The sequence below is a fragment of the Neomonachus schauinslandi genome, chromosome 5 (genome assembly GCF_002201575.2).
Source record: "Neomonachus schauinslandi chromosome 5, ASM220157v2, whole genome shotgun sequence".
NCBI classification, from domain to species: Eukaryota; Metazoa; Chordata; class Mammalia; order Carnivora; family Phocidae; genus Neomonachus; species Neomonachus schauinslandi.
In genome coordinates, this window is record NC_058407.1 from 14,470,399 (window position 1) to 14,498,312 (window position 27,914).

The window sequence follows — 27,914 nt, forward strand, 5'->3', positions numbered from 1 at the left end:
CCCCCCCACACACACCTGTGCGTGCGTCTCTGCCTGTAACGTGTACCAGAGGTTCTGGAATTAGCATATGGGAGAGGGTCTGCCTGCCTTTCATCTGGGTGAGAAGTTCGAGTGGAGGAGGTGGGAACTCTGAGACAGAGGGGGAGGTGAGACAGGGAGGCTCAAATTCTCATGTTCTCCGAGCTCCTTTAGTTCTGCTCTAAGGGAGCCCTTGCTCACCCCGTCCGACTCTCTGGGGTAGACTCTAATCCACCAGAACAAAGCCACCTAGGGACCAGTGCCAAAACTCATGCAGGCTCGCCTCTACTGGCCTCTCCTCCTTCTCTCCCACAGAGTTTTCAATGCACCCTTTGCAGGATGTTGCAAGTCAAGAGCTACACTGCTGGTTGACAAACGAACAAACCCAAGCTAACCTCTTTTTGTTCCCTTGTGGAACTACATACAAATGGGGTGGGGTAGGCCCCAAGGGGGCAGGAATGATGAATCAGCCCGCAGCTCCACTGCTCTGTAATCTCCCTGTTGGCAAAGGCTCTATAGCTTCCCTGGCGTCTGCCACTTTCTAGTCCTATGAACTTGACTGTTACATGACCCTTCCAGGTCTCGGCTGCCTCACCTGTAAATTAGAGGATAATGTGTATCTACTTCATAGGGTTGTTATGAGGTCTGATCCATGCAAAGGCTTAGCAGAATGCCTGGTACACAGTAGCTTGGTACATATCACTTGAATAGAGTCTTATATTCATTATAACAAATATTATCTGGGTATCCCCAGCCTGAAGCACAGTGCTCAGCACAGAGAGAGTGAGAAGGAAGGAGAGAGGAAGGGAAGGGGAAGGTTAGATGAACTACTCCAGTCCCTACACCCCATACCTGATTAGCAGACTGCTCCCTGGAGACCAGCAGAATTCAGTGGCCTCTCAGGACAGAAGGGCAATGACCCTTCTACGAGTTATCTAATATTTGGCTGGTAGGAGGGGCAGAGTTAATAAAAAGGCATTACATAGTGATTGATGATCAAAGCGAGATGGCAGGGAGATTTGGGGAGCCATGTAAAGAACACACAGGATTGGGAAGGAATCCCAGCACCCTAGTTTGGAAACCAGATCTGTCTTTAATTAAATGCATGACTGGGCAAGTCATTTCCCCTTTGAGCCTGTGTCAGAAGTAAAACAAGGAATTTTACTTTCCAGTGCCCTACACCCTGGTTCCATGAATCCGGGTAAAAGATAGCGAATGGATAGTGTGATGCCACCGGCCTGGGAGTGGGTGTGTGTGCTCTGAAGCTGATGCATGAACAAATGTAATTTGACCTCCAAACAACCCCCCAGAGGCTGGCCTGACACCAGCGAGGGGGGAATGGGACATTCTGATCACCCTGGTGTCCAGGCCCCAAAAGAAGCAGGGAAGCTAGGCAAGCTTAGGAACCACTGTCTCCCAGCTGTTCCCTCAGATCTGCTGGCCAGAGTGTCCATACTGTGATGAGTTGTTCCAGAGTGGGGCGGCGTGGGGGAGGGAGTGTTGCCTGAACCTCTGCTTTGTCTAACATGCTTTGGCATTTGCTCACTGGCTGCCAGGGGCTGTACAGTGGGGGTTTCTTTGGTTGTTGTTGATTTCTTGGTTCCCCCCTCCACACTCTTCTCTCCCCATGGCTGTCTGAAGACATAAGCTGGTCCCATGACCAGGCTTGGGCAGCCAAGGGCACCTAGCCAGGGCTGACTCTGGACATTACATAACCAGAAGGCTGTGGATATTTCTAAAGTTGAATCCAAAGCAACAGGTTATGAATTTAGTACATCAAACCTCAGGCCTTAGGATGCAGGAATAATGAGGCCTGGAAGTCTGCCTCTGGGATGGTTGGGTACCACCCATGGGCCATCACTACCCCCATTCAGTTCTACCTGAGTGTCAAGCCTTGTCTCCTCTGGGGAGTTTTCAGGCCAGTAGAGTCTCACCCTCATTTCTCCATTAGATGGATAAACATCCACCAAGTCCCTGTTGCGAGCCAGGTCCTGCTCTAGTTTCTGGGGATGCAAATATGGGCAGTGAGTAAAAGGGCTGGCAGTCCACTTGGACCTGAGCATACCCCATCTTGAACTTCTGATTAGTCGTGCACATGTGTCTTGGGTCTTCTCTCCCGACCTGACTATACTTCCTTAACATAGGAGTCCCATCTTTCTCGTGGCCTCCATGGCTCCTGGCACAGGGTGCTGCACATAGGGAGGTGCTTAGAAAAGTGGGGTGATGGACCAGCTGCTGAGCTATTCGGGGTGAGTGAGTACCAGCCCTCTATGCTAAGGCAAACATAAGTACCCCTTTCTGGCACCCAAAGCAGCTCTTGCTTAGAAGTAACACCACACAAAGGGGCGCCTGGGTGGCTCAGGCGGTTAAGCGTCTGCCTTTGACTCAGGTCATGATCCCAGGGTCCTGGGATCGAGCCCCATGTCGGGCTCCCTGCTCAGAGGGGAGCCTGCTTCTCCCTCTGCCTGCTCTGTCTGGACCTTCCCCTGTTTGTGCACGCTCTCTCTCTGATAAATAAATAAATAAAATCTTTTAAAAAAAATAAAGAAAAAAAGGAAGTAACACCACACGTGTCCCAGGGCACTTAGAATCCTGAAATGCCTGAGCTAAGAAGAGCTCTTAGGGGCATTAAGCGCAACGCTGCACTGTTTTTTTGGTTTTTGGGTTTTTTTTTTTAAAGATTTTATTTATTTATTTGACAGAGAGAGAGAGACAGCAGGAGAGGGAACACAAGCAGGGGGAGTGGGAGAGGGAGAAGCAGGCTCCCCGCTGAGCAGGGAGCCCGATGCGGGGCTAGATCCCAGGACCCCGGGATCATAACCTGAGCTGAAGGCAGACGCTTAACGACTGAGCCACCCGTGCACCCCCCCAACCCTGCACTGTTAACAGGTGGCTAAATGGAGGCCCAGGAAAGGGGGGATTCCAAGGTAAGCAGGCTATTTAGGTGTAGAACCGAGACAAGTAAGCAGGTTCTGCAGGTTTGAAATCTGATGTTCTTTGTAGTAAGGTGGACTTCCTTAGTGTGCTTCATAATGTTAATATGCTCAGGAATATGTTCAGTGTACGAATATGCTTAGTAAACGGTGCTAACCACCTGGGATGCAAGCTCTGGGAAAACAGGGAAAGAGGGTGCAGTTCCTACTCCAGGATAAGGTTCCTGTGATCAGCCAAAGTTCAGTGTAAAGATTCGAGGAGTTAAACATAAATTGTAATCTCAGCAACTGCATATTTTGCAACTCAAAACTGAGAGCTCCGAAGAGCCTGTAAGACAAACTAGTCCCATCCCCTCATTTTACAGGTGGGAAGATTGACACCCAAAGAGGGACAGTGACTTGGCCAAGGTCTCGCAGTTACCAGGGAACAAGGCATCTGCCGTCTGGTTCCAGAGTCGAGCCTCTTAACAATGGCCTCTGAGGGACTCCACTTGCGCTGGCTCTAGGGTGAAGCAGCCACATTCCCCCCACTCCCTGCCATCCCTTTCTTCTGCCTCAGCAATGCCCTTTCCAGCAGTGGGGAGGGCTACGCACACCCACCTTGCCTCCCCTCGCTAGGACTCTACTGCCAAAAAACCCGAGAGCTCTCCTGGAGCCAGATTCTGTCACTCACCTTCATCTGCTTGATGGTGTAGACCAGCGTGCCAAAGGGCCCCTCCTTCACCAGCTTCTTCCCTACCACCTTGGCCCGGATCACTGCAGAAAAAGGCAAGATATAGACAGGAAGGAGGTTAGGGAGACTTGAACCACATCAGGGACCACATCTCAGATTGGGTGCCTGGAATTGCTTTATACCTCTGGGCTAACTTGAGTAGATGATTGTGTTTATAAAAGCAAGAATTCAGAAGAGAGACACTGGGGGGTGGGAGAGGAATGGAGTCGAGAAGGCAGGCAGTCATCATTCAACTTAATTATCCCAAATGTTCACAATTGCCAACCCTGGAAATTCCTAGGCTGCATTCACCCCTGGAGGAGTTTCTTAACTCTGGTTTTACCATAATCCAAAATCTACTGCTCTTTTTAGAGCCTCTTGCCATCCCTCCATTGTCCATCTGACAATTGCCTGGTCTCCCAGACCTATTCTCTTTCCACCAGGACCTCTTCCTGAATGCTACTTCATTTGGGGCTCTCCTTTGCATGCATACATTCACTGAGTCCTGACAGGCCTGCAGGATTGCAATGCATCCCAGCCTCTCTCCATGGCCGGTCAGCATTCTGATGGGGCCCTTCATTCCTAGCACTTAGATGGATGGCAAGTTATGCAGTAAAGCATAGCTCAGTTAGGATGTGGTTGAGGAGGGAGAAGTTGGGAGTAGGGGCTCAGGAGCCAACGGAACTGTTCTAATCCCAGCTCTGCTCTTTATGGCTATTATGACTGTGGGCAAGGAACTTTGTTTCTGGCCTCCAATTTCCTCTTCTGTAAAGCCGGGATAATAATGGTACCAATCTCCTGAATTGGAAGGATTAGGTAAGATAATGCATGTGAAACTCAGCACCGTGTCTCCGACATAGTATATGTTATGTGAACATTATTGATATCATCATCATCATCATCATCATCACCAAAAATGGCATGGGCTGACCATGGAAGGATTGCTGCCATTAAAAGTAGCTCCCATTTATCACATGCCAACTGTATGCAGTAGTACATCTCATTTATTTACTCCTCAAGACTGTTTACAAGGGAAATATCACCATCCACATTATACAGACAAGGAAACTGACAGAATTAAAGCCACTTCCTCTTCTGAACCTCACTTTTCTCCTCTGTAAAGAGAGTGTAAGTCTACTTACATCAAAGAATTGGAATGAGGATTAAACAAAGATCTTATGAAATTTCTTAGTACAACATCTGGCAGAAAGGAGTTGCTTAGTAAACATCAATTGACTATGAACAGGAAAACTATTAGACCAATGTGAGGAAGCCTGTAAGATAGGCATTTACTACATGCAGTGAGAACACAGAGGAGGGATGGATTTACTTTGAGATTATAAGAGGCTGTGCATTCTTTTTGTATTTTATGTGAAGAAGAAGCACCCAGTAGCTGTCTTCAGATATTTTATAGAACTCACACATGGAGGAATAATGGACAGATCTTAAAGACAATTCAGAAATTACAGAGAAGTTGTGTTCATTGGCTCAACCCAAAAAAAGTCATCTAATAACAAAAACTGGCAAGAAAAGGGGGTCTGGAAGCTCTCATGCTAGGACCTTGCCCAGAATGGAATGGATTTTACATGTATAGTAGCCGTGCTTTGAGTCACAAGCTGAACTCTTCAAGCTCTAAGATCCTGTCACTCTTTCTTACCTCTAGTTGTACTTAGCCCCTAAAAAGAGTAGGTACTCAATAAATGTCTGTTAAACAGAATACCACACACACACACACACACACACACACACACACACACACTCCTGCCCATGCTGGTAGCTCCATTATCCTTCCCCATTTTGGACGTCCCACCATGTTTCTCAATTCATTGACTCTAATCTCTTAAATTAAAACAAAACAAAACAGGGCGCCTGGGTGTCTCAGTCGTTAAGCGTCTGCCTTTGGCTCAGGTCATGATCCCAGGGTCCTGGGATCGAGCCCCGCATCGGGCTCCCTGCTCAGCGGGGAGCCTGCTTCTCCCTCTCCCACTCCCCCTGTTTGTGTTCCCTCTCTCGCTGTGTCTCTCTCTGTCAAATAAATAAATAAAATCTTTAAAAAAAACAAAACAACCTTTATTAGGAACCAATCTCTGCCACCCCAACTGGATTCTGTCCTGTTCCTCCCCAAATGAGTTTGGATCCCACTCTTCCAGTCAGACATGAAGTCAAGACCCAGATGAATCAATAGCCCCTCCAGACCTTCTTACCAGGGAGGGTAAAACACAGAGCCCATTGGCGAAGTTAGCAATTTAGCGGACTCAGCTCAGATTGGGAGGAGGCGAGTGGCTGTTTCCAAGTCCGCTGCAAAAACGAGCGGTTGGCAAGATTCCAGGCCAAGCTCCCTCAACATTCTGCCTCCACCTCTGTGTCTAACTTTGTAGCAGCATCCTCGGCAGGGAGCCAGCCTCCCAGAGGCCCAGGGACTATTTCCTCTACAGTAACTCCCACAGTCAGGTTGTAACAGCTTAACTGTTGGGCAGAGAGCATATCTGCCAGGACTCTACTATTGATTCTTCCTGAATTGATTTGGCTCCATCCTCTGCTGCTTCATTAACATAGAAGGTAAACTAGCAAGTGAGTCTTTGCCTTAGGGGGGAAGAAATCGCAAAAGGGATTTCTTTAAATAGCAACTTCTACCCTTTCCTGGCTCAAAAATGGCTTGACTTCATTTAGACATAACATGTCATAAGCAGACCTGTCCCATAAAGCTAGGTACTTCTGGAAGCTTCTGCACACATAGCGAGCCAATTCCTTCCTTACCTGAAATGGCCTGAGCTTGGAACATTTTCATCTGAGAATAGTTCAGTGAAATGGGAGTAAGTTTCTGTAGTCAGGAAGCCACTTTTGAGTTTCAGTTCCACCATTACCGTGCGGCCTCAGGCAAACCTGTGTCCCCGACCTCCTTTCTCCTAAATCTTTCTGATTGTCTTGGCCCAGTGCCCATCACGTGGCTTACAAGCCATGTCCTAATTCTAGTGGAGCAGCAACATGGCAGAGCATGGAAGAGCATGGAAGAGCCAGGGCTCTGGAGCCTGACTGCCTGGGTTCGAATCCCAGCAGTGGTGCCACATGACCTTAGGAAGGTCATTAAACCCTTCTGTGTCTTCGTTTCCTAATTTATAGCAATTCCTCATAACCCTCATGCTTGTGACTGACAACGGAGTGTTTGCTGTCACTGCTGTTAGAATACCACCCCTACCAGTGACCTCTATTGTTATTTGTCTGAGTATCTTTATCTTCTAACATACACCATAAGCTAAGGCCTAGGGGTTCTCTCTGGGGAAGAAAGGCAAGCTCCTCAAAATATCTGGCCACACAGAATTTCGGGGAGAGGTGGGGGAGTACATGTAAACTGGTCAGAACAAACATACGAGGTGTTTTTAAGTCTGGAGCACCCACCTCATCACAGGGACCTGTCCTATCTCATCACCCCCATGTAATCCAAGAGCAGCCCACCAGGACCAACCTTGATCAAGTGGTTATGGTCCAGAAAGTCTGGCAGAGAAGGCCCAGCATAGAGGCCACACCAGTGTTTTCTTTATAAAAACAAAACTGCCCTACACTGAACTAAAATTAAGTAATATTCTGCTCTCTCAAAGAGATTCACAAAGCCCTTCCAGAGTAAAAACACCAGCCAACCTCAAACCGCCCATTAGGTCTGTGAATTAATATGTCTTTATTTGCTTCGGTTTCTCCTCTGCAATGCAAATGTGTGCTATTTTGTACTTTCTTGTTTGGCAATAACGGTGCTCCCAAGTATTCGCTGGCCTGGGGGCCACAGTGGACAGGGGAGGTATGGAAGGTCACGGTTCTCCAACAACAACAGAAGACAGTTTCCAAACTTAGAGCTGGCAGCATGTTGGCCTGTTCCCGCCACCTTGGTGTAGTGGCTAGAAGGCAGCTTTACAGATGGGCTGGGCTAGACAAAGGTTTTCTTTCTTCTCCTTCATGCTGGAACGTGGCCCCCATGGTTCGTGGGTAGAACGTGGTCTACCCAGTGTCCCCCAGCAGCTAAACCGACATGGGTGTGAGCTGGATTGGTGTGCTGGTGGGGGTGATGACGAGAAATAGAAGTTCCATTTCCTACCTCCACAGAGCACAGCTAGTGGGAAGACAAAGTTTAAAAGTTCATGGCTAGAAGGCTAGTGTCCAAGGTCTGAAAGCACCAGTCAGGGAAAGGGGCAATGACGAACAGCCTGAATCTCAGTCTTGGAGCCTCTTGGCTCCTGGGAAAGGAACCTGGGCTTCCACGGGTATGGAGGTCAAAGGAAAACAGAGTAAACAGTATTTTAATTTAAAAGTCTGTAAGAAGAAACTGACCAGGCTATGTGTGCTTATGTAATTGGCACATAGACCTGTAAATATATGTAGGGCCCTCTTAAATATATCATACACCTGAGGATCCAGGTGTAAAGGTATATCTCTATATAATTTTCTTTCTTTAAAATTTTTGTGGGGAGGGCTAGTAAGAGCTTGCAAAAACAGGGGCGCCTGGGTGGCTCAGTCGTTAAGCGTCTGCCTTCGGCTCGGGTCATGATCTCAGGGTCCTGGGATCGAGCCCCGCATCGGGCTCCCTGCTCATCGGGAAGCCTGCTTCTCCCTCTCCCACTCCCCGTGCTTGTGTTCCCTCTCTCGCTGTGCCTCTCTCTGTCAAATAAATAAATAAAATCTTTAAAAAAAAAAAAAAAAAAGAGCTTGCAAAAACAAGAGAAACAAGGCACATCCCTTCCAGAAATATAGTTGTGTGCTGCCTGCCCCCACCTCCATCCATAGTAATGTAGACCATAAGCAGCACAAGTTTTGAACAAAAACAATTCCAGTGGCAAACAAGATTCAGCTTCCAGTGCAGCTTACTGCTATGTCCAGAAGTTGCACATCTGCAATTCGTCAGCATATTCAGAGGGGACAGGATGCCCACGAGAAAGCCCCTGCCTCTCACCCTCTCCTTCCACCTCTCATACAACCACCTTCAATCAAACCAGACCTTTCTACTCCGATCTGATGGTTGGACTTTCCTGCTAGCAGGTTGGAATGCAAAGTTTGGCTGAGTTTTGGATCAAGGATCCCTTAAATGAATTAATGTATACCAACTTAAGACCATGGATTCTGCCCATCTTAGATCTTGGGATTCTGTTGAGAGCACTACAGATCCTCCCTATGGTAGAGGAGTTGATTCAGCCACCACGTGAGTGAGATACTTTCAGTATATACACATACCCCCCCTACACACACACACACACACACACACAAACACACACACACTCTGTCCCATTCCTGTCTCTCTGAAGGCCCTTTAGAATGATTTTGCTGACTTAAGGTATGGTTTTTAGGAGGAGAGCAAGGGTAGGTAAGACCTGGCCAGCAGGTAGGATGAATTTCTCCAAAAGCAGAAGTCACTGTTAGTGTCAACCCCAGGGAAGGGAATGTTCTTCTGATGGGCCCCTAGCAGGCAGGATCTAGGTAAGCAGAAAGGCCTGGACTGTGGGCTCACCTGTCTTCCTGGACTTGGACTTGGAGGAAAAGAGGGGTCGGGAAGTGTCTGATAGTCACTTGATGTTTATTTCCTGATTGACATCCACTCGGGCCTTTTTAAGGCCGAGAGCTCATGACAAAGACAATAAGCAAGGGACCCACAGCAAGGCAGGCCCACAGCCCATCTGGCTCAGCCCATTAGGCAATTCCCTGGTCTTGTGCCCCATGGAGATCCTGCATTTTAGCCTATCCAAAGAGGGCAGAGCCAGGCTCCCTTGCTCCTCCAGCTGCCCACCCATTCGTTAACCATCAGCTCCCTGCATTTCATTACATCACATCAGTAAGTCTAGAGGAGAGGGAGGGACTAGAACACACTGATAGCAACAACTATTTATTAAGCCCCTCCCATGTGCCAAGCAGTGCATGCATGCTCTCTTGCTCTATTCTCATGATAACTCTATGAGATGGCTATTATTGTCCCTGTTTTCCAACTACAAAGATCAGGTACCCTGAGGGTGGTTTTGCTTCCCAGTGGAAGAAAAATTGGTGGGTCCCCCAAGAAAGCAGACTGCCTGAAGCCTTTTCATGGGATTTGTACTGATTGCAAAACATTTCATAATTTTCTGCACCTCCCCACCCTCGCTGTCTGCTCTGCTAAAGATCAGAGAGGTGGATTGGTCCCTAGGAGGAAGGCCTCCCTAATAAGTCCCCAGTGACCCCCATCCCTTTAACCACCCAACCACTCTGTCCCAGTCACTCACACACACGTGCCCTCTGATTGGTAATAAGAATCTACAAGTAATCACCATCAGTAGTAGAACAGAATATCATCTGTTTAGCATACTGTGCTTTCCAGCAAGGCTTTTAAGGAAGAAAATAAAATAACTTAGAAACCACAAAACCTGACGATCCTTGAGGTTTCTCACAACACTGTGGGTCTGAAGTTAATTAGGCTGATTAATTAGATGAGACAATATATATGTAAAAAGGCACTTTGTAACCCTGAAGCTAAACAGATGATATACTGTTAGGTTGCTGATGGTGATTACTTGAAGGTTCTGAAATGTGCTAATCAGAGGAAGACAGCAAGAGATCCAATCCAGCATTTCCTCATCCCCCGAGGAGCTCTGGTATCCACCTCCAGTCACCTTCGCCTCTTTGGGGACACATTGATGATGTCCAGGTTTGAGGAAAGGGCCTTAGGAATGAAGGGTGGAGGGCAGACACCTGAAGGCCTGCCCTACCCAATCCTTCTGGTTTCTAGCCCCTGTGTCACCACGCCTTAAAGCCTCTCTACAAAGACTTGGAGGCTGAAAGTTCAGATCAGGAAAACCCCTGGAGAAGTGGCCATGAGACACTGGAATGAGCAGGCATGGAGCATGTGGACCTGGATGCAGTCAGGGCCCTGTCACTATGTAACACTGGGCAAGTCACTTCCCATCCTGGCTTTTAGGTCAGGGGGATGAATGCCAACCTTGAAAGGTTCTTGCCGTGACCTGAGCTCCCTCCTTCACGCCACCAAAGCAGTTCTCATCAAGGTCACCCGCGACCTCCACAGTGCTCAGTCCGGGCAGTGGTGGGTTCCTCTGCCTCCTCTCACTTCCGCCCAGCTCGTGGCCTTGTACCATCTGTCCCACTGGCAGCTCCCCTCTTTGCAGCCTCCAACCCAGAGCCCCCACAACATGAGTCTACATTTAGTGTACATTTATACTTGGAGGTCTAATAAGACATCTCCGACTCAACCCATCCAAAACTGGGTCCTGAAAACACCCCTCGCTCACCCATGGTCCCGTTACCTTCCTCATCTTTGGAAATGGCGACCTGCTCCACTCTGGCCCCCAGCCCCCGACTCCTTGTTCACCAACCCAAACACCACCTCAGGGCCTCTGCCCTTGCAGTTACCCACGCCCCCCACCCCCTGCCGCTGGAACACTCTTCCTTCCATAGCCACATGGCTCGCTCCCTCACTTACTTCGAATGTCACCCGGTCAGGGGGCCTCCATGATCCCCCATAATCTTCTCTCATGCATTCCCTGTCACCCCTGGCCAGCCTCACTGCTCCACAGCACTGACCACCAGTTGACATAGTCCGTATCCGTGTGCTGTCCACTAGAATGCAAGCCTCACAAGAGGGCAGGTTCTTTGCTTTACTAACTACTGTAGCCTGAGCAACCAGAGGAGAGCCTGGCACATAACAAATCCCTACTGTGTATCTGCTGAATACATGAAGCTAAAAGGGCCACCTACATGAAGGGTGATTAAAAAAAAAAAAAAAAAGATAAATAACTCCTATGGGTAAGCTTTGGCCTATGACCAAGTCTTTCTGAGCCTTATTCCATCAGAAGGGGTTAATAGCAGTTCTCAGTTCATAGGGCCAGATAAACATCTGTTCAACAATCATTTATGGAGTACTGTGCTAGGCTCACAGGGACAAGGAGATAAATGAGGCCCTGAGGAATTCAGGGGCCAAGTTTAAAAAGACCGGCAAGGAAACAGGTAAATGATATTCAAGTAGAGCAAACACAGCAGTATGAGCAAGAACAAAGAGTTGGCATGGCCCAAAGAGGGGTGAAGTCTGTCCAAGGGGAGGGGCATCTGGAGCTCCCTAGAGGCAACTGCGGATCTAGGCCTTAGCCCATCCCAGAGCAAAGACTTAGTTTGCTTTATCTGAATCCAGAGGAAGCAGAAGCCTGGACCAGATCTGGTGGGGAGGGTCTAAGGAAGGAGTTGGGAGTGAGGCAGAATCCCAGCCAGGCTCTGAGCAGAGCCAGGACCAACTTACCCGCCTTTCCAGAAAGATGGCCCTGGAGAACAGGAGGGGAGCAGGGAGGGGAAGCCCATGTGAGGAAGAATGCCCCTTGGAGAAGTCTCACAATAGGCTCTTCCTGCATCCTACCCTGGTACCCTGAGGGCACTGCTCTCTGTCAGTTTCAAAGGCCTTTTTTGTTGATGTCAGAGCCACTACCAGACAGTTAAGATGCGCTCCCAAATCAAGATAGGGAGTCTCCAGTTCAAAGCCTGTCCTGACTAACTCTTTCCGTTAAGTAAAAATATTAATCTTGGTTTTATTTAGGCAGGTTTTTTTGGCACGGAATGAACCCCTGTGGCTAAAAATAAACCCAAATACACACACACACTCAGAAAAATCTGGAGAGCTGCAAATCATTTCAACCCAAGTTTCCATCTCAGGGAAAGCTATTAAAAGCGGGAGGATATTAAAACCTCTCTGCACAGAGCCTCTTTTCTCAGTGCCTGCCTTGTGTTCTCGGGTCCTCGAGGCAAGGCTGTCCTGGGGATGCCCTGTCCTGGGCCTCCTGGCAAAAGGGGGGGGAGGGGCACGTGGGGGCTCCTAGCTCTCCTCACCTTGGAAGCAATGTGGGTTTCTGCTTGAGCAGTCCGGAAAACATGCTGGGGCCTCAGCTGACGTCGGTTGTATATGAAATGAAGGGGCCCAGAGAGGCAAGCAACGGGAACACAGGCCCAGAAAGGTCAAGTTGCCTGGAACTTTGAGATTATCCAAAAAGAACACAAGCAAAATCTGCATCTTACTTTAGCTTTCATGTTTTTAGTAGTGATCTCGATTTTAAACTATTAAAAGACAACATTTAAGAGTCACCACCTAGGCATATGTCTGGACTTGGCATTAATACATTTCATTTGCAGTGTAACCACTTTCAAAGTCAGCTACCCTCACTTCCTGTAGCCACAGCCAGTTTGGGAGAAAGGTATGGATCAGTTGGCCTGGGACAGGGTAAAAGTCCTAGGACTGGCTGGTTCCTGGATTCAAGGCTGACTTACTTGGGGGGTGAGGACCATCTGAGAAGAGAGGTGGTATTCCTGTGATCTGGGTTTCTAAAAGGCTGCTAAGGTGACTGCCCCCAAAGTGTTCACCAAGCATTAGAACTGCTGAGGCTTTCATCCTGCAAAGGGCCAGAAGGGGACTGTCAGCACCCCAAAGCACAGAAAGTGGGAAGGGACATCCTTCCCCACAGCCCCCCCATTCTCCCAGGAACAGATGGGAGCAACAACCCTACCCACAGCCCCCCAAGCCTCCGTTGGTTTTGCAACATAACAGGATTATTTTGAATAGCACAGTGATGTATATATACAGGGCTCTCTGGGGTTCAGGCCTCTCCAGCACCCCCTATTGCTTCCCCCCTCTCTGCCCCACTACACTGACCTGTCCTGTGGTGCCCCTTGTCTCAGTGAGAATGACTTTCTCCCTAGTCATCTGCCTACATGTTTCCCTGCAAGACCCCCCTAGCTGAAATGTCACCTCCTCCAGGAAGCCCTCTGCCCACCCCACGCCACACTAAATCCCACCCGTCTTCTTGGCTTCCTTTCTTCCCAAAGATGTTCTGCCTTAATGGTCAGTTGCTTGGCACTCATTAGCCTGAGTTACTAGGTAATAGGCCTGCATCTGTGACCCCAGCACCTGACAAGGTGCCTAGAATATGGCAAGGCTTCCCCAAATGTTTGTTGAATGAAGAATGAGGCCACAGGAGGGAATCAAAGGTAATGCAATAAAAGGAGACAGTGATGGCTTCGGGTTTAGGCTCTTAGAGTACAGGTCAGGAGTCTGAGTTCCTAAAGGTCACCAAGAAAAGAAGAGAGGGAGGCAGGTACAAGTGTGATCTGAGAAGTTAAAATGGGACCCTTAATCTCCAAATGCTGAAGATTCAAATCTAAAAAGAGGTGAGTCACAGGGTTACAAGAGGCTTCAGTTAACAAATGCCTGTGGGGGGACAGCACCCAAGGCTCAGCCTCAGAAAGGAGGTCAGTGGTGCCACCTACTTATACTCTGCCCTCCTCCTCTCCTTCTCTTTTCTCCTCCACCCTCTTCCCCCTCCCCACTCCTCGTTCTTCCTCCTCCTCTTCTCTTCCTCCCCCCTCCACCTCCCTCCTCACTCCCCCTCCTCCTTCCTCCTCCTCCCTCTCCCCCTCCTCCATCTCTTCCTTCCTCCTCCTCCCCCCCTTCTGCTCCTCATCTTTCTCCACCTTCTAACAGGAGTACTTGGAATTAATTCACTCATTCACTATTATTTCAGAAGTGTTTGACTACGTGCCTTGGATCCTTTGCTCTGCCTTGGGGATTCAGCAGTCAGCAGGTAGACAAGGTCCTACCTTCAAGAAGCTTATTTCTGTCTTGAGACAAGAAGATAAGTGGTTAAAGCCCAGGGAGCCACGGGAACGTGTATCAGACACGCCCAGCCAAGCTAGGCAGTTTCTGTGCTTTGGGATATTGACATGCCCCTCCTGATCACCCTTTGCAGAGCAAAAGCCTCAGCCATTCTAATCATGCTTGGTGAACACTTTGGGATAGTTGCCTTACTAGCCATTTAGAAACTCAGATCACTGAAACACCATCTCCTTTCTAAGATGGTCCTTATTCCCTAGGTAAGACCCTGGTGGTGCTATGGATGCGTGTTGTGGGGAGACATCCTGCCTGAGCTGAGGTCTGAGAAATCATGAGTCAGCTGAGGCAAAGAGAATGAAAAGGCCTTCAGGTGGAGGAGGGAGCAGTGGCGAAGCTCTGGGGGCTGGAGAGCCTATCCCATCAGAGTGACAGAAAGCAGTGTGTGTGACAAGGGGCAGGGGACTGTGGAAGCCAAGAGGTAGGCAGGAATGCCCAGCTTCACATAGGCTGGGTCTTGCTCCAACACATGTCACTTCTCAGGTGGGCAGTGATAGAGACATCACTTCATCCCTGCCGGCAGCCCTTAGGATAGTATGTGCCCAATGGGTGCCTGAATGGTCAGCTGATCGGAGGGCCCCAAAGCCTCGAGAATCCCCTAGAAACACTTTCAGGCCTCGTTTGCCCCACTTTGCATCAGACCCACCCATGGTCCCATTCCAGTTCACATCCTGTTTCTGATCTTCAAAGTTAAGATTTACGGAACCCCTGTCTCCCCCAACACCCTCCTCCAAGCCTCTTAACCTCTCCCAGTGGTTTTACCTTGGTGTTTCTGCTGGCTCAGCTCAGTGTGTGCCAAAGCCTAGGAGGCATGCTGACCTCTAGAAAGCTCTACCCCATTTAGTTCAGAGGCGCTGACCTGCTCACTGTCGTGCGGGCACACAGGTCAGGGGTGCTCAGAACACCCCCCTGCCGAGTGCTCCAGCCCTCCCCAGGGGCCCATGGGAAACTTTATCCCACACAAGAGGCCACCAGAATAGCAGCCTGGTCTTCAACCATGGCCCCTTTGAAGCAGTGCCCAGAAAAATACCGTGCCGACGAATGGTTCTCAGAACTTAGAGCTTTCAGGTCAGGTCATTTTTGTGAGACCAGACGTCTGGCAACATCTCAGGAGCTGTCTATAGTATTTTATTTTTCTGCTAATTGGGATTTTGTTTGCTAGGAGAGTGGAGGGACTCCAGGATAGGTCCAGGAGTAGGAAAGCCGAGGAACTCTGAAGCAAAGGGACCTCCCTCGTTTGTACAGCAGACCTACAGATGTGTCTTTGCAGACAGACAGTGAATCTGTTCTCAAAATGCAGCAAAGATGGATGGGAGACTTTGTTGTGGTTTGAGTAAGAAGCAATGTCTGCTCCCTGCTCTGTCTCGGAGGATTATGTAGCACAGATGCCAAAAAGAATGTGGTACATTTATAACTTACCCTTTGGGTAGCTTTTAATTCAGTCAAGGCTTCCCCTTTCTCTCTTTAACTTCCCTAACTTCAGCCAGGAAGACTGTGGACACCAGGTGGACCCAGTGCAGGGGGTCCCATTGAAAACAGGTGCTCCCCTGCCCAGCTTACTCAGAACCTTCCAACCAGCTCAGGACCCAGGTAGTGGGCACTCGGGCAGAAACAGGTATGAAGAAAAAGAAGGCCAGACTATAGATCTTCAAGCCCCAAGACAGTTACCAAAGGTAACTAACGTTGAAGAGTGTGGAGGAGTGGCTGGAGATTAGATACAAGTGCCTTTTAAGGAAGCCAACCTTTGTTTTAAAGAAAATAATTAAGTAAAGAATGCTTAAGGCTGCCCTCTTTGGTCAAAGTGGGTAACAACAGAATGATAAAGCCTGTCCCTGGTATCTTTGCACACAGCCTGCCCTAGCCTGACAGCCTGCCCTAGCGGTGTCAGTGGTAAAAAGAAAAGACTACCCCCCCATCAAACCTTCTGAATGCAGTCCATAATGCCTGAGCCTCTTGTGCATTCAGTAAATATTTCCTGAGTGGCTACCGTGTGCCAGGCACTGTGTCAGGTGGCGGAAACACACAGTGAACAAAACAGACACACCTTACCAATATTATAGCTAATCCTTTCTTTTTTAAGATTTTATTTATTTATTTGACAGAGAGAGACACAGCGAGAGAGGGAACACAAGCAGGGGGAGCGGGAGAGGGAGAAGCAGGCTTCCCATGGAGCAGGGAGCCTGACACAGGGCTCGATCTCAGGACCCTGAGACCATGACCTGAGCCGAAGGCAGATGCTTAACGACGGAGCCACCCAGATGCCCCATAGCTAATCCTTAAAACTTACTTGCAAGAGTATTATTTCCACTGGGTAGATCAAGAAAACAAGACTCAGGATAGATAAGAAACGTGTCAGAGGTCACACAGCCAGAAAGTAAATCCATATATGCCTGTCAGCAAAGCTCATCTTTCGACTGTTTGACATTTCACCAATCTGAAACAATCAGCCACATCAAATGCATCAGACGTGCAGAGTAAAGGAAAATTCTCAAGGTTTAATTATCAGAGGACTCGCATAAGCCATAGATGGTAAGAACTTTGAGGCGGGGTTAACTCCCTAAAACAGAGAAGTCCAGTAATCAGCCTAAAGCCCCATGGTTTGGGGGAGGGGAGCCCAGGCCTTAGGACCAAGGAGAGGGGCAAGGGAGGAGACAAGTGAACTTTACTGGACACCTGATTGGCAACCCTGGTCTTACTCTGCTCGGGTGCAAGGGCCTCGGGGCCTTTGTACATGTCATTCCCTCTGCATAAGACCTCCTTCTGCTCCCCTTTATCTAGCATCTCCTATTCATCCTTCATATTCCAACTCAAAGGACACTTCCTCAGAGGAAGCTTTCCCTGACCCCTCCCTCAACATCAGACTAAGACAGGACTCCTGCTCAATATTCTCATATTCCTCAGTTTGTAAGTTTGTTTGGAAATTCATCTGAATAATGTCTGATTTCCTAGCATTACACACTAAATTGAGATCATGACTTGTTTTGCTCATCATTATGTCCCCAATACCTCCCACAATGCCTGGAACATAGTAGGTGCTCAGCAAATAGGTACTAGGTGAAGGAAGATGCCTTTTCCATCCTGGCATCTATTACTTGCTTCCTGAAAGCCTCCCACTCCATCTTCCTCTATTATACAGCTGCTTCACCCACCGTATCTGGCTGCAACTGTCCGAGGCCAGTTCCACTGCCGTGAGCTGACCAAGAAGAAATGTGTTGAGTTTTGAACATGAAAAGAAAAGAAGGGGGATAATCTAGACAGTGGGAAGAGCCTAAGCAAGGACACAGCAGTCAAACTGAGTCTGGAGTGTGAAATGTCACATAGTTAAGGGACCATGAAGACCCTGGCTGACAAGAAGCAGAGGAAGCCCATTAGCTCATTCTGACCCAAGCAAATGTCAAGTTTCCTGGGTGATAGGAGCTTGAATGGGGGACTTTTCAGGACTGTCTCACAATCTGGGTCTGTAGACAATGATGCTACTACTTCTCTGTTCCCGGGATCATCAGACCCCCAAGATTCCTTCCACCTGGTGCAGTTCTGATAACCTTTCAGTGGCCATGCTCAGGCTTGGAGCATGGACTTCTGAACCCAGCCCACTGACTCATTCCAGCTGGGCAACATACATAAACTCTTCAAGTCTCATTTTCCTTGTTCTGAAGAAAGGTGACTTATATTTGTGAGGATGAAAAATAATGAAGATGGAAACCAGCTGGCACAAGTTTTCCAAAATAAACCCAAGCTCTCTCTTCCCCCATCCCCCCGCTGTTACTCCCCAATGTGCAGGCTCATTCCCTCCCAACAGAGTTGCCCATGAGCCCAATGGGATCACTGAATGTTAGGAACATGGATAACCTCAGAGGTGGTTTCCAGATCTCATGGGGATCCCTATCCAGCTGTGGGATGGCACCCTGTACCAGACCAGACCTGAATCATGTTTTCTGGTTCTGTGGACCACCCAGAGTGCACCTCTCCCATCAAAGTAGGTGTCTGGCTGCACTCGCATCTCTCCTCCTCTGAAGGGGGCTGGTCTGATAAACGCTGCATGTGCCTGACCATAGCTAGCCCTGTTGCTGGATGCTGGGTGGCCCTCAAGGCCAGTCCCCATGCCACAGAGCATCTGCAGAGCATCCCCAGCACGAATGACCTCCCCTGACCACCTTTGCCGTACATCTGAGGGCTGGCAGGGCTTCCTAGTCCGTCCATGGAATGCACACACTAAAAGGTGGGCTAAGATAGTCTCTGAAGCACAGCCCCAAGCAGTGCTCATGGATGTTCCTGACTGGAATAACACAGAGCCAGCAGGGGCATGGTATCCTTGACACGCCAGTGCTCTCAGAGAATGAGAAACGAGAATATCAGAGATGAACACAAGCTTGGCCAGACACTGCCACAAAAAGCACAGTGGTCACTGGGGGCAGTGCCACGTTTCCCTACTGATAAAAATCTTGTTGTCATTAATTATAATGCTAATTATAAGACTGTCATTAATTATACTAGGTGCCGTCATCTATCAAGCACATTCAGGGCTAAATGCTTTACACAGATTATTCCATTTGAGCCCCATTAAGACCTTATAAAGTAAGTGCTGTCCTTAGCCCCATCTCATAGAAACTGAGGCTTGTAAAGAGTGACTTTCCAAGATCATGTAACTAGAAGAGCTGGGCCCAGCCTGCCAGTCCCGGGAGCCTGACTCTTGAGCTGCTGCTTTCACCACGGGGTCCTACCTCCCTTTCAGAGCACACGTTTGCTCACAGTGCACGGGGACAGGCACATTTCACAGGCCGGAGACTCTAGGTTGAGTGGAACCTTCACAACCACTCAGTGTAACCTCCTCTGAATTGTTCTACAGTCTCATCCCAGGATTAATCCGGCAACTATGCAAACATCTATGAGTTAGGTCAGCTTGTGCCATGTTAAGCCATATTTTGACTATACCAAATTTCTTTCTACCGCCTCTCTGTGGCCTTCCCCCAGCTGGTTGGCATCTTAGGCTTACACAAAAGAAGATATTTGAACAGCATGGTCATATTCCCCAAATCGTCTCCAGAATAAATATTTGCATTGATTTCGATGGCTCTTCCCCACCTGGGATGTGGTTCCAAGTCTCCTTCCATCTCTGTCTCACCTGGGGCCTTTACCTCTCTAATCTGTTAGTGGCGGGTGAATGCAAATTTCCCAGGGGTTTGCCTAGTGTACAAAGTTGAAAGAGATTCACCTTCCTCACTCTGGATCCTTTCACTGCTGGCAATGCAGGCTAAGACTCCAACCATCCATGAAAAACTCCTAGTATTTTCAAAACAGATTCTGTCTCCCAACTTTGACATGATTTAATAAATTACCTACTTCATGAAATAACTGTACTTATTTGGGTTTGGAAGTAAAAGGATTTTTTTTAGGAAAAGATGTCTTATTATATAGAAAGTATTGAGTAGTAGGAAGAATTCTGGGCCAGGAGTTGGGAGCTGGGTTGTCTTTCTGGTTCTTCTATCTGCTTGCTGTGAGTCTGACAAATAGCTTCCCTCTTAGAGCCCTAGTTTTTTATTCTGTGGAAGAGAGAAGTGGATGTATTCTAGGGTTCCTTACAACCTAGAGGTCTCAGGTTATTTTATCATCCTCTTCTAATTCACACATGTCCCCTGAGATCTACTTTCCCTTCATCAGTAATGATCCTGGATGTCGTGTCCTCCCTGTGTTCTGGGTCTAGAATCACATCTCTGAAAAGTTAACCAAACCTACATAAGTAATTAAGATGCTTCAGGCACCTCTTCTGGTCTTGTCTTAAAGGTCTTCCTTTGCCTGGTATCTGTCTGGACAATTTGCTGTGGCCAAAACTCATGACAGTGGCCAAGTACAAAGCTGGCTCCTAAGTCACCCCACCTGGTCCATCAACTACACGGTTTGAGTGGCCCTCACCAACCCATTCTCTTTATCAGCCACTGTTCTTGTTGCTGTTGTTTCTGCAGCAGTCATCCTATTATCTAGGCTGACAGTCCAGCAGAGAGTTTATTTCCGTGAATTTAAATAAACCTGGGATAGTCTCAGTGGTTAAAGTACATTAGGAGAGCATTAAACATTAATACCAGGTAGGGTCTCCTGCTCTGAATGTCCCCATGTCTACCAACAGAAGGATTCTAAAGGCTGCTGAGGAGAGGGCTTCTGTCTTTAATCCCCCCCAATTGTATATTAATCCGAGGTAATAAAAATGCTTCCAGGATGGCATCTCTATGGGGACTATGCTCTAATAACTTCACACATACCAAGTGGGGATATGCTATATGCTTGAGGATAAAATTCAGCCACCCTTGCCCTGATGATTTAGTTTAACAGGAGCTAAGACAGTGATGGAAGAGATATGTTGATTCTCCAGCCCATCCAATGCTCTGAGTAACTTGGAACAATTCACCTCCAGTTTCCTATAGAATGAGACAGGGCGCCATCTGCCCCCATCATCCCTGGATGGCTTATTTCAAATGCTCCTTGAACTCCTCAGAAAAAGCTGATTTTAAAACAGGAGGGAGCTCTCTTTTATACCCAGTCTTGGCCACCATGGCCCCCTGACAGGTGTACTTTGAGACATAAAGGCCAAGCTGCCACCTTGATCCCCAAACTTCAACCACAGTCCAACCTGAACTCACCAAGCTGCATCCTAGGCCCGGAAGTTTCTATCTTTCAAACAGAAGTAATATTTAATATTTTTCACTCTGTCAATATTTTTACCTTCATCTCCCTCCTCCTCTCTCCTGTCCCCATGCCCCTGGCTGGGAAAAAAAAAAAAAAAAAAAGATTTTTTTTTTTTTTTTAAGGCCAAACAAAAACAAAACTTGGCCCAGGCTGAGGCCAGCAGATCATGATGTTCTGGACGGATTTTGCTACGTGCCAGCAAAGACTGTCAGCAAGATCTACAGGAAACACCTTGCAGAATCCATTGGGAGAAGCAGAGGCCACCAAGAAGTGCAAGGCAGATACACTCTTGGTGTGTGGAACTGGCTTTCCAGGCCGGGGTACAGGAAATGGCCGTGGGATTCCGGGTCTTGGGAGGGCAAACACATGGCTGTGGGGGGGCCTTGCAGATCACTCTGGTGTTTTCCATTGGGAATTCCTTCGACTTGCATATCTGTTCCCATCTGCCTGTGCATGATCTGTGCTGAGGGGACCCAATAAGAAGTGTCAAAGGCAGCTTCCCAGGGGTCTTCTGTTCCAGGGTATAGCCAAGCCATGTTTTCTTGAAAGAGGGACACGCAGTGCAATGGTCACGAACATGAGGACTGGGGCACCAAAGAAGCTGGAGCTGAATCCCAGCTCCAACTATTATAAGCTGTGGACACTCAGGCAAATCATTTAACCCCTCTTAGGCTTGAGAGTAGAGATGCCATCAAGCCTGCCTCAGAAGGTTGTTGTGAGGTTGAAGGGAGACACCCAACCTACAGAATTTAGCCCAGTACTGGGCACACAGTAACGTCTCAATAAATAGTGGAGTTGATGATGATTTCATGATAGCCCCCCTTTCCCAAGGCAATGAAGAGGCTAGAGGGCAGTAGGAGAAAGAACAAAGCAGTTCCAAGAAGGGAGAAAAGAAAATGCAAAGTACTAGCTGGGACCCATATGGGGCATTGCAAGCTCACAGCCTGGCTGCCAAGCTTCCCCTCGTGAAATGTCGGCTGCCCCACTTACTCTTGTTCAGGACATTGCAATTTCAGGTCAGGTTGAAGCGAAGGACATTAACTGGTATCAGTCCAAGTGGAATGAACACCCCAGAGCAGTGCAAGAGACAGGGAGAGGAGGCATTGCTAGAAATGCTTATAAATAATTAAGCCTTTCAGGGTCACATCTTGGTCCTCTTTCTACTCAAGAACAAGGGGAGTTGGATGGGCCCAAAGTGGTCTGTCAGAGCGTGTGGGTAACCCTCCCTAACCTTGCTTGCAGAGAAGCCATGGGGGTGGGAAGCCAGCCCTGATGTGCAAAGTGAGGATTGAGGGCCATGGAGTTGGCAGGCCTGCTCGGGCCTGGGTCAGTGGCCAGAGCCCAGCATTGTTCTGGCCGGAGGAGGGAACAGCCAGAAGCCAGCATTCTGTAGGGAGGCCATGGCAGATTGAAGGCCAGATGCAGAGCAATTAGGATTTGATGGAAACCACGGCTGGTTTTCACGAGAAACAGGAGGTGGGCGGCCCTGCCGTGGTGGGCATGCTGGCTAGATGGAGCATCTAGGACCCATCAGTCCCCAGGTCAAGCAGCAAACCTCCATGTGGGTACAAATGAAGTGCCAAGGGCACCCGCCTGCCCTTCCATCTCTGCTGTAGTGAAGTGCCAATTGGGAACCAGCTGGGCAAAGAAGGCGTGTTTCCTCACTCTGTCCTCTGTTTGGTAACAATTATGGGTATTCTTTCAGCACCACCAGGAACAGTAAGCTGGGGGCATTCTTTGAACCGCCAGGGGTGATCAAGAAAGGAAGGTTCAGATCAAAGAGGGTACCAGTTTTAATGTTCAACACAACTCATGCCTCTCTGGCTTGGGACTGGAGTCAGCATGGGCAGTGGGGGCTGCTAAGAAGTGCCGAGCTGAATTTAGCAGTTCCTGTTTTATCCCTGCCCCCTCTTCTTCAGCAGTATACTCTGACAGGTGGAAACAATGCCAGTTTCAGCTAGTCCCTTGTGCCAAGTTCAAGTCCACTATTAGGGAACAAGCCGGTGGTCTCCTCCCACCCCCAAGGCTACCTCTGGGGCAGTGGGCAGGTAAGGAGTGATTTCCCTCAGAGATCCTTGTTTTTTTCTCTGCTTCCGCATCATGGGGACCCCTAATAAGATAGGAAGAGTGTGAATTTCCTTATGTGACTGTCTCTCTCCAGCTTGGCCAATGGACTGTTTTGCCCCAACACCACTCACCTCTGCTGGCCCCAGTGTTGAATCTGGGAAGGCTCAAACCAGTGTGCTGATGAGCCAAACACATGGAAGCAATGTGTATGGAAGGGTGATGTACTCTCTCCCAGGCCCAGCCCCAGCGAGCCTGCAATGGGTAGACAAGAACTCTGGCTGAGTTGGGAACCATTGATTCTAGCCACCTGGACCATTAAGTCATGAGGTAGCCTTTTGGGCAAGTTACTTCCCCATCACTAGGAAGCAAAGAGCTTGAATAAAAGTCCTTAAAAGTCTATGAGTCCATATGGCCCTGCCTGTGGTCAAGAAAGCTCATCGCGATGGGCAGGAAAAGCTTCTTTAAATTCTGGTCCTTCCTTCCTGGGTGGGCACCATTTGGCAAGTGGCTGGATTGCTGACCTCCTTCTGAGGTTCTCTAACACATCAGCCGACAGACGGCAGAATTTCCTGGAGGCTTGTATCCCTGAAAGATTTGCTGCTTCACATCAACATAAAAGAACGTTGCCCTGAGAGGCTGTCTGCTCCTAAGTGGCCCTGTAAGAACTTTCCTTCTTGAGTTTCACCCACTCTAGGCTGGAGCATAGGAGCTAAGTTGGAGTCCAGTATTGCTAGTGACTAGCTGGGTAAACTGGGACAAGACACTTCAGTGGTCTGAGCCTCAATTTCTTTGTCTATCAAAGGGCATTCGTTCATGCATTTAATAAATTAATATGTTTCAAATATGTTCTAAGCAGTGAATAAGCAAATGAGGTCTCTACTCTCTTGAGTGCTTAAATAATGATGTAGAAGACAGACAAAACAATAACCTGATGTCAAGTGCTAGGAGAAAAAGAGGATAGAGAATGGTGGTGGTGGGCAGTGATATTTAAGATAGGATAGCCAGGGAAAGCCTTTCTGGGAAGGTGATAGTTAAGTTGACACCTTCATGATGACGAGGACAAAGCCAGTGAAAATCTGAGATAATGTGTTCCAGGGAGAGGGGGCAGCAGGTTCAAAGGCTCTGAGATGGGGACAAATTTGGAGCCTAGAGCATTCAAGGAACAGCTAGATGGCCAATGTGGCCACAGGAGGGCAAGGGGAGACAGAGACCAGATCCCATAGGGCCTTCTAGAACTTGTTTAAGGAGCTGGGAAGCCACTGGAAGGCTTTGAGAAGGGCATGGCTGTGTTCTGAATGACATTTTTAAATAGGCATTCTGGCTACTTTTGGGGGACTGGATTGGAGAGGGGTGGCTGGAGGGAAAGCAAGGGAATTCATAATAGTCATAACCACCCCTTCCCTGCCCACCACCCAGGGTTACTATAAGGTTCCCATGAGATTCATGCTGACACCTAGAAAAGTCCAGAGGCACAGGCGGAGGTATGTATCCTCACATGTTTTTAAATCCATTTTTACAAGTAGGAGCTTGCAGAGCCTGGCACCAGCTATTTGGAACTGTGTTCCTGTATGGATTTCAAGGAAAGAGGGTAGGGCGGCAGATTCTGCCCTGCCTGAGCTATGCAGCTGTCCAGGCCCAGATAAATTCACATATTTAAACCAGGAGCCACGCCTGGCTCCGCTCTTGCTGCTGGTGCCAGACGGCGGTAAGCTAATACCCAGCAATGTGGAGAAGCTGACACTCCACGCAAACTCACTTACTGAATTCCTGGCAAAAGCTCATCTCTCCTGGCCTCACTGTTCAAGGCTGGGAGGGAAAGAGCAAAAGAAATGGAGATTTGTTCACTTAGGGATTTTTAATTTCAGAGTGGCCCCATGCAAGGATCATGATCAGCCAAGCCCCAAGAGAATGCATCCCAGTGCTCAGAGCTGCAGGGCTGGAAAGCATCAAGGGTTCCAGCCCTCTTCCTTCTGCTGGGGTTTGGGGCACCAGCTGGGAAGCCAGAGGTGTGGATTCAAATTCCAGCTCTGCCTCTAGGTTTCCTCAAATGTAGTTAAGAGATGGACAGTGGCAGCAACCTCTCAAGGCTGTTGTGGGGTTAGGGTGGGAAAGCAAACATGAAAACGCCTGGCTGAGTGCCTGGCTTCATTCACTCACTCATTCACTCACTCACAGACTTCCTCCAAGTGACAGGCTTCGGGCTAAAGAGTGGACAGCCTGGTGTTTAGTCAGTGTTTGGGGAATCTGAAGATGAACAGTAAGTTGTATTCCAGCTAAAATGGAATACTATCTAAAATGCCAGGAAGTTCACAGAAGAGAATAATTAACAGGATGATATGTACTGAGTATCAAGTTTAAAAAATAACTTCTCAGAACTTCAATTCCCGGGCCATCTGGGTGGCTCAGTCGATAAGCGTCTGCCTTCAGCTCGGGTCATGATCCTAGGGTCCTGGGATTGAGTCCCACATCGGGCTCCCTGCTCGGTGGGAAGCCTGCTTCTCCCTCTCCCACTCACTCCCCCTGCTTGTGTTCCCTCTCTCGCTATGTCTCTCTCTGTCAAATAAATAAATAAAATCTTTAAAAAAAAAAAAAAAAAAGAACCCCAATTCCCTGTCCCCTCTGCAGTAGGGACACTGAAATCTCCTAAGGCCTCAGAGCTGGAACTTGACAAAATGAGATCAAAGTGTCTTTTTTTACTACAGTTCCTGGTCCACACTCTACCTATTTTCTGGGACTTTCTGTATGCTTTTATTTTCTTGTGTTACTTCTTTTTTACACAAGTAATACAACTTAAGAAAAGTAAGTTGGGAGAAAAGAAGTGGTAAAAAAAAGAAAACTGTATTTTAAAAAAATTGTTGAAATTACCTATATTCCCACTATCCAGTTATAACCATGCTTCAAAGTCATTTGTTACCTTCAAGACCTTTTCCTCTTTTTTCCTTCTTTATTTAAATTCAGTTAGCCAACTTATAGTGCATCATTAGTTTCAGATGTAGTGTTCAATAATTTATCAGTTCCGTATAACACCCAGTGCTCACCACATCACGTGACCTTTTCCTATGTTCATATAAACCTGTTATGCTTCTCTCCATAATCTATAATAGGATCCTAGAGAACATACTTGTTGGTGATCCTGGGTTTTTTCAATCCTAATATGTCAGTCCATATAGTTCTGCTTCATTCCTTTGAAATAGCTGTGTTGTTTTAAATTGCATAGATACACAACAGTTTGTTAGACATTTTTATAAACAACTCCATGATAAACATCCTTGTGTGTTTATGTATATGTACACATATGTAAATGTTCACAGACATACATGTACAAAAACATGTATACATATCCATACATACATCTTAACATACTTGCCTCATAATTTCCTATGGATCTGGAATTATCAACACTTTTTAAACCTGTCATTTTCATATTAATTGAATCCAAGTCAGCAGACCCTTACCACTCATGAGCCAGCTACTCTGCAAACACCTAAGTTTTGCACTGAGCATAACTAAAGAAGCACTGGTCAGTTTCCTTCAATTCACTACTACCTCTCCCCATCCTCCCCCTCCACCCTCAGCTCCTGTCCCTACCCTACCATGGCCAGCTGGTGATCAGGCCTGAAAGAAATTCTGCCTGCCTGAGTTCCATCCCTTTTCTGCCTCTTTGGATCCAGGTTACCATTTCAAATTTTTTACAGGGTCTGAGTAAACATCCCAGGACAGGCAGGACCAAGAGGAGCCCAGTCTTTTATGTCATTAAGTCAGTAGTCAAAGACACCTCCCCAAACAAGGTCTCTTCCTGCCTCTTTGTGCCGCTTTCTACTTATAAAAGCTCTTGCTTGTAATGGGCAGTTTTAGTATGCTGCACGGGTAGGGAGCATCCCTTTGTGTCAAAGAGTGAATGCAAATTGCCTTCCCCTCTCTTTGCTTAGTATCAAAGGCATTTGCCTCCAACACTGGTCCTGAAGCAAAAGAATGACATCGAAAGGAGAGGAAACAGATCAGAATGTTTTTCATGAAAAGAGCTATAAAAATAACACTTTCAACTAATAAAAAATAACTTCCTTCTATATGTGTACGGGGAATTTACACCATACATGCACACCTCTAACCAATCTTAATTCAGTGATTCTGTTAGGTGTAACTTAAATATATTTTATTGTAAAAAAATTATATATATATATATATACACATACACACATATACATATATGTATATATGTAATAAATTATATATACACATACATATTATATATACATATGTGTGTATATATGTATGTGTGTGTATATGCATGTGTGTGTGTGTGTATACACACACACATATATTTTCTCAATTTTGAAAGATCTAGCCAGTTCCTCCCACCCTTGAGTTCTGAGTGAGCTTGGCCAGGGGTCTGCAGTCTTAGTGGTGTCAGTCCCTGTATGGCTACGGGGTTCAAAGATCCAACATGTGATTGTCTTAGGTTGTGCTCTTCCCTCCCATCCCCCCAGAAACAACCCAGCTCCTCCAAGGCTGAACAATGATTTGTGCCAATGCCAAAGAAAGACCTGGCTCAGATGGAGTTATGGAGAGATGGCACTGTATTTTAGAGGCATTTCAGGGCTCTCTGACTTTCTAAATGTGGCTCTTTGCCTTTCTATGTGGTGACTTCCTAAGGCGTCTCTCCATTGCCTTCACATCCATAGGTGCCAAAAGACCTTCCCCTACAATCACCTTGCTCACAGGACTGTAGGGACACCAATTTTCTGGGTATGGAGATGGGGGCTCTGAGGTAGAGTGACTTGCCTGAGATCGCATGGACAGTGGAGAGTTTCGTGATGACTGCAACCCAGGTCTTTTCGCTCTG

General features: G+C 47.7%; 2 protein-coding genes across 3 annotated transcripts in view; one reads left to right on the plus strand and one right to left on the minus strand.

Moving 5' to 3' along the window:
• SYN3 (synapsin III) overlaps positions 1–27,914 on the plus strand; it is a 415,136-nt gene that overhangs the window by 129,676 nt on the left and 257,546 nt on the right. The gene's annotated exons all lie outside the window — the stretch shown is intronic.
• The window catches only part of TIMP3 (TIMP metallopeptidase inhibitor 3), a 59,294-nt gene that overhangs the window by 11,198 nt on the left and 20,182 nt on the right, over positions 1–27,914 (minus strand). Inside the window, exon 2 of the mRNA XM_021687387.2 lies at positions 3,625–3,707. Within this exon, the coding sequence (XP_021543062.1) occupies positions 3,625–3,707 (83 nt within the window). The remainder of the gene's footprint in view (positions 1–3,624; positions 3,708–27,914) is intronic.